The sequence below is a fragment of the Pomacea canaliculata genome, linkage group LG4, assembly GCF_003073045.1.
Source record: "Pomacea canaliculata isolate SZHN2017 linkage group LG4, ASM307304v1, whole genome shotgun sequence".
Taxonomy (NCBI): Eukaryota; Metazoa; Mollusca; class Gastropoda; order Architaenioglossa; family Ampullariidae; genus Pomacea; species Pomacea canaliculata.
Window position 1 is genome coordinate 9,285,036 of NC_037593.1, and position 11,377 is coordinate 9,296,412.

The 11,377-nt window shown below is 42.1% G+C and overlaps 1 protein-coding gene across 2 annotated transcripts; it reads right to left on the bottom strand.

Moving 5' to 3' along the window:
* Positions 1–2,197: 2,197 nt before the first annotated feature.
* LOC112561839 (TLC domain-containing protein 2-like) lies at positions 2,198–10,928 on the bottom strand. Of its 2 annotated transcripts, none has more exons than XM_025234621.1 (5): positions 10,324–10,928; positions 8,497–8,994; positions 7,733–7,824; positions 7,394–7,476; positions 2,198–5,439 (listed from the first exon to the last, which is right to left on the bottom strand). In XM_025234621.1, exons 2-5 carry the CDS (start codon positions 8,733–8,735, stop codon positions 4,933–4,935), a joined length of 921 nt encoding a protein of 306 aa, XP_025090406.1. In that variant the 5' UTR covers positions 8,736–8,994; positions 10,324–10,928; the 3' UTR covers positions 2,198–4,932. The 2 variants fall into 2 exon arrangements, with proteins under 2 accessions (XP_025090406.1, XP_025090407.1); XM_025234622.1 differs by lacking the exon at positions 10,324–10,928 and adding an exon at positions 9,776–10,304.
* Between the last annotated feature and the right edge of the window lie 449 nt (positions 10,929–11,377).

The window sequence follows — 11,377 nt, forward strand, 5'->3', positions numbered from 1 at the left end:
CTTTTGGTTTTATGCACCACATGAATTCCATGAAAGTATCTTTCTATATTAATGCTACATATGACGATATCAACTGCTATACTAAACATCTGGCAAAATAATTCATGCCCACTCAACGCATGAGTTACTAATGCGAACTAGACTACCACGTAGCAAAACCTTCTGATCTGCTGCTGATAAGAACGATAAACAGGTTACCATACATGACAGCTCTTAAATACCTCCTGCTCACTCCCAAAACAGCTGATTCACGTGTGTATGTGTGTACATATTATTTTTTATTTATTTTCAAGGGAGACAACTACCAGATCTGATTAGAATCCAACAAACTCATTAAGCGACGAGTTTCCCTCCCATTCGTTAAAATGACATGGCTTGGGGTAGCCGAGGGGATTGACCCACCATAATTATGGATGCAAAGATCGTTATAGGCCAGTGAGTCACATAAACTGAAATACCAAGCTCTGTTGGTTAATCCCTTACTGTCGGAATAACTAAAAGCCTAAGGAACACATCGACTGACTAAAAACTTAACAAATAAATTTAGTCTTATCTAACGCTTGATTCTTAATATTACTCCACATAAATATACAGCAACTATGGAGAAATTAGTTTATTCATAATCAGTCTCAATGTTTGCTTAGTTCATGACAAACACAAAAAATAACTGTGAACAGTAGCAAACAGACTGCTGGCTAAAGGATTTTTTTCATTAAATTATTTTTTTCAAAATCAGGAAATTCTATCAAAGGACTCATGAACTCACACAAAATAAAAAAGTTGTAATAACTTCATTGTTACAAAAATACATATCTGTATTTGTATAGTTGAGATCTGTTAGTCAGTTTTGCTCACTTAGCTATAGTCTGTCACAGTCTCAAATTGTAAAATTCATTTTCTCATATATGATGACGGAGAATTCCATTTAAATTTACATACTCCAGAAATAGCAAAGGTACATTAATCACTCGTGCATTATTACAGACTAAAGAATGCAATAAATTATTTTTTCTTTCCTGCTTACTTGTTTTTCTTTGTCGACTCCCTCTGCAACTTTTGCGCTTGTGGTTATTCTCCCATGATGTCCATTCGCTGTCCAAATAGTCCCGTCATGTTTGATAATATTTTTAAGTTCTAAAAAATTCTCAGCTCGTAAGTTGGTTCCATTCAGTAATTTTATTCTGTTGTAGTAATTTTAAGGTATTAATGTACTTTGAACAATGACAAACTTAGCAATTTCCTGTTGCAAAAACGAAACTTCTTGGTCACATGACCATAGACAGTGTGCGGGCTATTTTTAGCATTGACATCTGCACACTTGATTTAGCGTTAATTTCCTTTAAGAACGATATTTCTTTAAGAAAATTGAACAAGAATTTTTACTCTCGGAGTGAAAATTTGGTTGACGTGGAGGAACATTTTTATCTCAGTTAATATAACAGAGAATTTCGCGTTGACAAAACACCTGCATCGCGATTACTACGCACACTGTGAAGTAATGTGTAGCGTTGACAATAGCAACCGGGACAGACAGGATGGTGCGTGATTGTTGGGGCTTGATCCCCTTTTGAAATTAAAGAATAATAATAAAAGTTTTGCTTATTGTTAATGTTTGATGTGCAAAAACGAATTAGATGAGCAAGGAGAGGCCTAGCCAATAACCCTGTCATTGCCCATCTATCTCTTTAACAGCGAAGGAAAGACGGCCGGGTATAGGTATTTGCAAAAAAAAAAAGCCAAACAAAAAAACAAACAAACAACAGTATACACAGAGCACATATTTCCGTACTTGCACAATACTCCTTACTGTTTATAAAGGCTTAGTACAAATACTCAGTCCATTTCGTTTCATGGACTTGTGATGACTGATTCAGTGCTCAGGTAAAATATTACTGCCTCGAGATCAAAAGTTTTCATTTACTTGCGATTACGCCCTGTTGCTTGACGCTGTCATGCATGTGTACTCTTGTGTGAACAATGAATGACGCTAAAAAAAATTAAAAAATTCATATCTGGGTAGGGGGATATCCCCCTATGTAGGTAATATACCTACATATGTAGGTAAAGGGAGAGATGTGTATCCGGAAAATCTACCTGTAGGTCTACCAGATCCAAGAGCACGTGTCGAATTGGAACAGGCACCCACTCTCACACACATACGCCTGCACACTCATAAAAAATAAAAATACAGATAAACTGGCTTTGCACACCATTCATATTGAAACATACAATAAGCGTATGATTCATTTTAAGTTTAAAAATCTACATATGAAATAAATTTTTATGAGCTGCGTATATATATAAAATGCTTCACCCATTATGAAAAGCATTCCTACCACACTAAATGAGAAGCATGCCGTTATTTTTTACTACCCACAGTACGCCATCCCTTCTGTTGCTACAAAAAGTGTTCCACATAAAGTTGTCTTTGAATGTTGCCATCTCATAAAGTAACATTCTAGGAACGCCCCAGGAGGCATAGCTAAAAAAGAGAGAAAAGGACAGTTCGAGAGATTGCATAACGAGGTATAAGACTGTTCCAACACTCTGAGTAATGCATCTAAACTTAGCTGTAAATTAAACTCGCAAACAAACTTAAAATCGAAAAATATGAAGAATCTTGACCCACTCTACGTCCGCTTACAAGAGATAAGCAGTCCCGTACGATACCAACATGGACATAGGGGTTTTGCTGGGCGATTCCTTCAAGGCTCACAAAAAACAGAAGCAGAATAAAAGACAGTTTTAAAGTATATCATAAAAATATAAAATGAAAATTAAGCGCACTGTATTGACTGCAAAACCTGGTAAGCAAAGGAAAGGATAGAAATGGACACTGATATTCTAGGCGACAACTTTTACTACAAATAAACTACTTTTACGAATTTTTAAAAGTCAACAATTCTGCCATTTGTTCTTTGTGTACCTCGATGTTATATGTCTACTAAAAACAACAAAAGGCAATAATGCAACAACAAAAAAAGGCAATAAAATTAATAGATAAAATCACCAAAGCTGAGTACGGAATCAAAATATGGAAAAGGAAAAAAATCATATAGGGCATTTCGTACTAGCTATTTATAATGTACAAATATGTGTGATAATAGAACTGACGGTAATATCGACAATATATTTAAAAATAATAAACAGCATATTCAGTTTCCTTTGAATGGCCTGTAGATCTCTCTTCAGTTTTAATGTCTCGCTGTTCCAAAACAAAGTATTTCTTGCAAATGTGTAGCATGAGTAGGAATCAACTTGCTAAGCCCTGAGCTGCGATCGGGGAAGAGTGTAACTGTAGTGACGAGAGCGAGGGACAAAATCTCCAGAATCAGCCACTGCTTGTTGATTGGGATGTTGTCTTCGACGTTGTAGGAACTTAATATAAGACCAAAATTTTTACTCCATAAAATATCAAGCAAAAGGATAAATAAACCAACATACAAAAACAAACAAACAAACAAAACAGAGAAGGTTGAGGGTGCCTGCTGTATACAACCAACTTAAAATTACTTGCTACCTTCTGACAGGAAATGAGATATTTTCTGACAGATTTCACAACTATTTCTGGTGCAAGTGACAGAGAGCTGGTCCCTTTAGTAATCTTGCTCTTTCCCTTTGTAGTCGGCATAACGGGAAACGTTCACGGGTCGTTCCGTCGCAAGATAAAATATATATACATATGATATGAGAAAGAATGCCCTGTGAGCTTTGTATGATTACTAAACAAGTAAAAAGGCACCGTTGGCATGATATGTAAACTCTTAATAAAAGGCTGTATAAGTTTGAAAACAAAACAAAACAAAACTCCCCCCAAAAAAAACTTAAAAAAATATAAAAAGAAATTTAAAAAAACCCTCAACTGTCATGATTTGCTCAAGTACTTTTGTAAGAGAAAATAACTGCACACGTGCTGGATTCATAAGTGTCATCAGCACGTATTTAGGCACCACGATGGACTAACAGTCGGAATATGAAAGTCAGCCAGGTCATCAAACGTACTTGTCAAACTTTATAACCCAGCACGGGGCTTTTTACCCATATATCTGGATAGGAATTGATTACAAGGTACTAAAGAGAAAGCTTACACCTATTCATTTCCGTTTGCCAGATAATATCCTTTAAAGATCGACACTTGAGAACACCTGTCGGCGCCTTATTAATCTCTCGCTTCTCCATTGGATCAGAAGACGTAAGCATACCACGTGGTGATAGGCATGCAGGTGTTTCAAGGATCATCTCTCACAAACGGAAGAGATTTATTTACTCAGCTTTAGGAAGTTGGCATCTTTACATTGAACTTAAACTTCATCGTGCGAAAAATGTTTTTCACTCTACCGAGTCTTTAAGTCTGTCTATGTTTGAGCAAAAGATTTCTACTCTTAAAACGATCCGGGAGCTCTCGTTACCCTGTCCATGCCAGCTCCATTTGTATGCGGAATGCTGAAGAAAGAGTGGAACTTCTGAGTAGATCTTCAGAAGGCACAGTAGTGTTCTAACTGTAAGGTTATGTGACTTTCTTCACCATATACACCCTAGCTGAGTTGGCTGTGACAAGCACACTGTTTGGACAGAATTAGTGCGACGGACCAGCAACAGCATTTTTAAAGGCACATATGTGGGTTTGTGGTATTTTTCTCGTTTTCCACAGCTGTCCTTGTCACAGCAAAACGTGCCAGAACTGTGAATGGTCAAGAAAATTCTATATTCTATGTGACTATGGAAAGTTGTATTACATGAAGAACAGACCCAACATTCCTTCTACATGTTACCGTTAGGGAATTATCAAGGTCACTATTCTCTACAATCAGTCCCCTTTATTATTCAGCGTCAGCAATGGCTGAAGTAAACAGGTTCAGTGAACTTTATGTCTGTGTTAAATAATTTCCACCTGCGACAGTGTTTTTCGTCCGACATCCACTGACCGCCTGCTTACGCAGTTTTGTCTCTTTTTCTGAACCCTTCGTTCTGAGATGTCATTCGTACATGGTCATTGAGCATTGCATGGGCATTAACTCCATTCACTGCTGTCAGATCTCGCTTGTCTTTCCCTGCTTCCTTCTGAGGGGATTTACGTGCGTGCTTGTTGAAGGCTCTCAACACATCACTTTTCAGCAAGCGCCAGAAAAGCACGGGGTTTATCGCTATCATGATCGTCATGGACGAGGCCAGCCCGAACACGTAGTACGTCGAGATCTTGTGTTTGTACTTGATGACCCCCACAACAATCAACGACAGTCCCAGTCCCCGAAAGACGACGAAAGTGACGAGGTTAATAACGACGATGATACGGTACAGCCAGTGAGAGAAGGGTACGCGGAACATCTGCATCAGTTTGCGGGCGTGCAGGAAGACAGAGTTGACCTCCGTCAGCAGCGCCACCTCAGAGAAGGCGATGCACGTCTGATACCACAGGTTGTAACCGAAGGTGGTAAGCACCTGTTATCAATAAATAAAATCAGTGTCAGCATGAAAATGCGAAACATCACAACATGGTGTCGACAGTAGCGGGACATTAGCTCGGGGAGATGTACCTGACGCCCAAAGACGCCCGGCCCAGACAGAAAGAAAGAAAGAAAGAAAGAAAGAAAGAAAGAAAGAAAGAAAGAAAGAAAGAAAGAAAGAAAGAAAGAAAGAAAGAAAGAAAGAAAGAAAGAAAGAAAGAAAGAAAGAAAGAAAGAAAGAAAGAAAGAAAGTGCTGTTTATCACGATAGCTAACTAAGACACCAGAAACCTCTACTTTCAACAGTTAAGCGACATAAGCTGGTCTTCTTGGGTCACGTGATCCGGTTACACACCTTGTCGAAGACCATCCTTCAAGACACGTAGGAGGGTAGTCGACATCCCGGTGGCCAAAGCAAGAACTGACTTGCGAACGCCAAAGACTGGACTGGTCGACCTGTACGGGACCTGCTGACCATCGCCCACAATAGGTAAGAGTGGCGGACCCTGTCAGCTGCCGCGTCTATCCACTTGCTCCCCTCAACGACAGGTACCGGTCAAGGGACGACTGATTGACTAAGACAAATCCAGCTAATTCAGATCTTACACATATGACTGAATGGAATAAAGGAAGTGATTACAAGGCCATCTTGTCGTCTGCACAAAGCTACAAGTGTACAAAGCAGTTGTCTTTACAGGTAGTCCTCGACTTACGACGGGGATCCGTTCTTAACGCGGAGTCGTAAACCGAATTTCGACGTAAGTCGGATCATACGCTCATACAGTAGTGTACCATGATAACAGTACAGTACTGCAAACACGTAGCCTATCTAAACACCTATCCTAACACAGCACCCTACATCATTATCAATAAACATAAGAACAGTAAAATATTGTTAGTACACTACGCTTTGTTATCACTGTCGCTTTCATAGGAGCAGATCCTGTCACGTGTTCAAGGATGCGATCTTCATCCTTGATAATCGTAGCGACAGTCGAGCGACTAAGTCCTAATGACCTGGCAATTTCTGTTGCTGTTTCCCTTTCTCAGATTGCCTTATGATATCCACTTTCACCTCCATGGTGATGGCCTTCCTTTTCTTTGATGCACTGTTATCAGATGAGTCTACTTTCGCTAAACCTCGTAAGTGGGAATGAGCGTCGTAAACACGAAACGACGTAACTCGAGACCGTCGTAACCCGAGGACTACCTGTACTTCTCTCCTCTACGGCTGAGATTTTGACTCTGTACCGCAGGCTTCTTAAACGATTGGAAAATGTCCATATGCGACCCTTTCACTCCATATGGTTTCTTGGCAGGACAGTTACTAAACTAAAAGTCCTGGATGTACCAGTAATGTCATCAGGATGGAAGATAACTACATTCCCCGCAAACTGTTGAACAGCGAGCTGGAGGACGGCAATAGGAAACATGGTCGCCCACGCAAACCATACACCTTAAAGGAAAACCTCCAATGGTGGAACATCAAGCCAGAACTGAAAGCTTCACCTAGCGACCGAAGCCAATGACGTAGGCTGATCTATGTAAACCTTCATCATAAACTGTGAGAACTTTGAGACCAGCCGGCAGCAGAGACTTGTAGCTGCACGAAAGCAACGTCAACGACAGCGACAACGACAGCGGCGTTTCAGTGCCTCACATGTGCCAGACTCTGCTCTCCCACACTGGGACTGAAGGGTCACTTGAGAAGCCACAAGCATACATAAATTACACAAAACTTGTCTTATTTGTAAACTAAGGACAACTAACCCCCGTCCATCGTCTGTATTATCCTTCATTTTTTATTTCGGTGGAGACGATTTCTCTTCACCAAGAATCTCTAAGACCTGATACTACTGTCGTTGAAATTGGGCAACATTTTCTTTCTTTTTTAGGCAGACGGTGTCTTCAAATGTTTCACTTGATCAAACTGTCTAGCTTAAGACATACCGCAACATGATGTGCCATCACTTCCCAGCTTTCCAGAACTGTCCCATGCCATTTGTGTTCCAACATATCGAAGATAAAATAGGCTGAAACAAATGAGTTTTTCTATTTAGCGCGGTTTCATGTAGTAGAGGAAAATTTGTAAAATATGAAACTTTGAAAAGTAAAGACGTTGGGTTTTAAACCAAGAAACCACAGAACTTGTAATGCACGGAACTATTTATGAAATAGATTTTTTTCCCATTAAGTTCATTCAATACGTCGACTAACACTTCACTTTAGCTGGGACACTCTCGATCACTAGAAAGAGGAGTACCTGTTTGATTTTAATGGGACACTTACCAAAAGAAATAGCAACAAACAAGTAGGAAGGGTATGGTCTGACGTCGACGAGGTCACCCAGGTTGTCCAGATACTGTCCGTACATGACGTAACTAAGAAAAAACAAACAAACAAACAAAAGAGCACGTACTTGCTTGTAATGGAGATAGCGGGCAAATACAAGTGTACACTAGCCGCTGGTCCACCGTAAAGAGACGACGATAAAGAAAAAGACCAAGAACAAAAAAGGAAGCACAATTTGACACGGATGATGTTATTGTAACCAGTATGTCATTTTTCCCTTATGTGGTTCTTCAGGGATAGTCAGTTGGGCAAAAACAAAGAACAACACACTAGACTTTGTAAGGTTAAGGGGTCGGGACATAGTTCGTTTTAACCAATACCAGACCAAGGTTGTGATGCTATAGCTATGGAATGTAGACAACTAAGCAACTATGTCCATGGCATTTAATATGTAGGTAAGGCATGGTGTGGAACTGGAAAATCTTAGGACATTTGAATTTGACTCTTTCCCTATACTTGAATGTACCCCATCTTAGCTCTCCGTCTTAGCAAGGCCCTGCTGTGACCTCCAGATACTGCTCTCCACTAGTCATGACAGATACAAAATAATATACTGTTAATAATCTGCTGAAGTATTACATTACTAGAGAGTAGTTCCCCGAAACCATACCCCAGTGTGTGGAAGAAGTTTGTGGAGGAGAGAGAGATGGCAAACCGCGACAAACCTGAACTGGCAACGAACAGTTGAACATGCCACTCACCTGTAGCCGCAGCCGAAGGTGCTGATACAAGCGTGGACCCAGGACACGGCCAAATTTCGGCATCGTTTATCCGACAGAGGCCGCAATGATGTCACCGACTTGCCTAGCCAGAAGAAAACGAAATTGAGTGCAATAAAAAATAACATCCAGAAGACCACCATGACCGCTCCCACGCGACCATCCAGCTCCTGCAGAAGCTCCGCTGGAATCGACCGGTTGTCGCTACTCCCTGACGACATCTTGCGAGGTTTACTGACTCTCAGACTCTTGTACACGTCAGCCAGTGGCCACCCTCGCCAATCTCGGCTCCAACGAGAGATTCAGTCGGACGAGTGCAACTTCCGCTCCTCGTGCGCTGCGTTCGTCTCGCTACCACAAAGTCAAGGTCCTCTACACCGCAGGTTAACTAACCAGGTGGGCAGTAATTCACTTGGTTCGTTTTTCTTTCATAAAAAATCTTGGCCGCGAACATGTCCACCTCTGTCGAAATCGCTCGTCCTGTAAATGGGAGAAACTGTTATGACAGCTCAAATGACAAACTTCTAAAGCTCTACGCAGACGGGTGACTAGAGTTACAAGTTCTCTCTCTAGGTTTGGGCTATACGACAGAATAGTTGATGGATGGACAGACAAACTGGTGAGAGGAGAAAAGAGTATAAAAGCAATACATGTTTTTAAGCTCCAGTGGAAGGTATTTTTCAACAACAACAATAACACCATCATAAAGTAATAAGTATAAGCAAAGCCGGGAAGTGGAGCGAGCAGAGGCGACCGTCCCAGGCCCCGTGCCTGAGGGGGCCCCGTGAAAGGAGATTCTGTGAATCTGTGGTACGGTATACAGCCTACACTCACGGCTAAAGGCCTCATATATGACACTCGGCCGGAGTACTTTAGTATTTCAGTTTGTACTAAACGAATTCTGCTGTTTTCTAGTGTCATTATGTTAAGGTGACCAGACATCTCGGGAACGATTATGGTGTCGTCAAGATCGAAAAAAGCGAAATGCGTGGGGAGGGGGATTTCCACAGTTGCTGAGATTGTGGATTAAAACCATTCCAACAATTACTAGAACGTGTACATGGAGCAGAACTCCTGTATAATCATGAAAGAAGAAGGAATTCTAAATTTGACTGAAACATTTTATTCTGGACTGTGGAATGCCGAGCATCCACCACTTCTAGGCGCCGCCAGATTACACCAGGAATGGGGGAGACGACTGGGAAGTCTCGACATTACGTCCCCTGATTCACAACTTCCCTCCATGTCAAAGGAACCTTACTTTGGAAGCATCGGGCATCTTTGATCTTTCTCTGCAGCTGGTCAGTCGACTGCTTCTCTTATGTGTGTCTCTTCGATTGCAATTTTTGTACGGATGTGCAGTCAACCACTTGGCAGTTCTATTCGTAAACAACCGCCCATTGCAAATGGCGGACAAATCCGCAGCAGTGTAGGTGTGTCTGCCCGGAAATGCTTGGTCTGTTTGCTCACGGACGTGTTTGTCGTTTGTTATGCAGCACCGCGTGCAATTGTTATGAGGAATCTCCGGTTAGGTGCGTGATGTCGCTATTCCGATATCCGTGCTCCTATATGAATATCTTTGAAGTACGTACCATCCGTTCTCTCTCTCGCGCGCGCGCGCGCGCACACACACACGTGTGTACGGAGCTATAGTAAAAGTTTCACATACTGAACCCAGCCCACTCGTCACAATGAAAGAAGCCAAGAGATGTCCCCACAAGACCCCAAGCTGTGAGTTCTACAAATTACTCTGAAACAGCTTATCAACAACAATATGACAAAAAATCTCCTCCACAAACGCGCGCTAACCTGGGTTGAAGCAGTTGCCGGTCGCAGGCGTCGCTGAGACTTGCGTGACGCGCTGGCCGACGAGTAGGCAGGCACGCAGCTACACTCGGGAGCGACTTGATTGCTGATCTGTGTGTTCTTTCAGCAAAGAAAACAAGCCCGTCTTAGGTGGAGATATACGTCCGTGGTCTCTTTCGTTGAGAGTCTGCCAACAGCCGCCCAGCACGCAGTCGACAGCAGACGGATGCCTCTATCTTCTTTGCCGAAATGAAATCTTCGTCAACGGAGTGGTGTTGCGAAAGTCCGTCGTTTTGTCAACATACACTGCCTAGTAACAGAGTTGCATTGTATTTGACAGGACGGTCTCTGGATACACTATTGAATATGGGTCATTGAATATGGGTCACGCACACCTGCGTGCTGTCGTCTGTTGCGCTGTTGTCGCGCGCACGGCTTGTCCTTGAAGGTTAAACATGTCGAGCCTCTGAGGCAGACACGTTTCTGCTTCACTGACCATGCTTGGATAGTGTTCATTCGAACGTTAGAGAGGTACACCTCCTCCCCGGCTCAACGACCTACAGTGTTCGTCACACCGAGTGCAGGGCCGCCGAGAGCCAGCCCGGGCCCCAGGACAGACGACCTCTCCGGGTCCCTTGTACTTGTAATCGTAAATTATTTTCCCAGTATATAATGTATGTTTACAATTCGAATCTCAATATCTACACTTCATTCAGTAACGAAATATAGACTGCAAACATTAAGACAAGTGCACTAGGATCTACATCACTACTTGAACATAAAGTTGTTTACATGCGAGTGGTTAGTAAATGAGGAAAAATGATGTTAAAGGATATCAGACTTGTAGCACCCCGCTCCACAGACAGCTTGGGTGTTCTGTCCTTAGACCTTTCTTTAAAAGAAAAAGAAAAGGAGAAGAAGAAAAAAAAATCCACTGACCAAGGCCGGGCCCCCTTGACAGCCGCGGGCCCGGGTACACCAACCCCTGTCCCCCCCCCCCTCTCGTCAGGCCTGACCGAGTACGTGTTCTATGGGCTTAGCTTGTTTGATGTGTAAA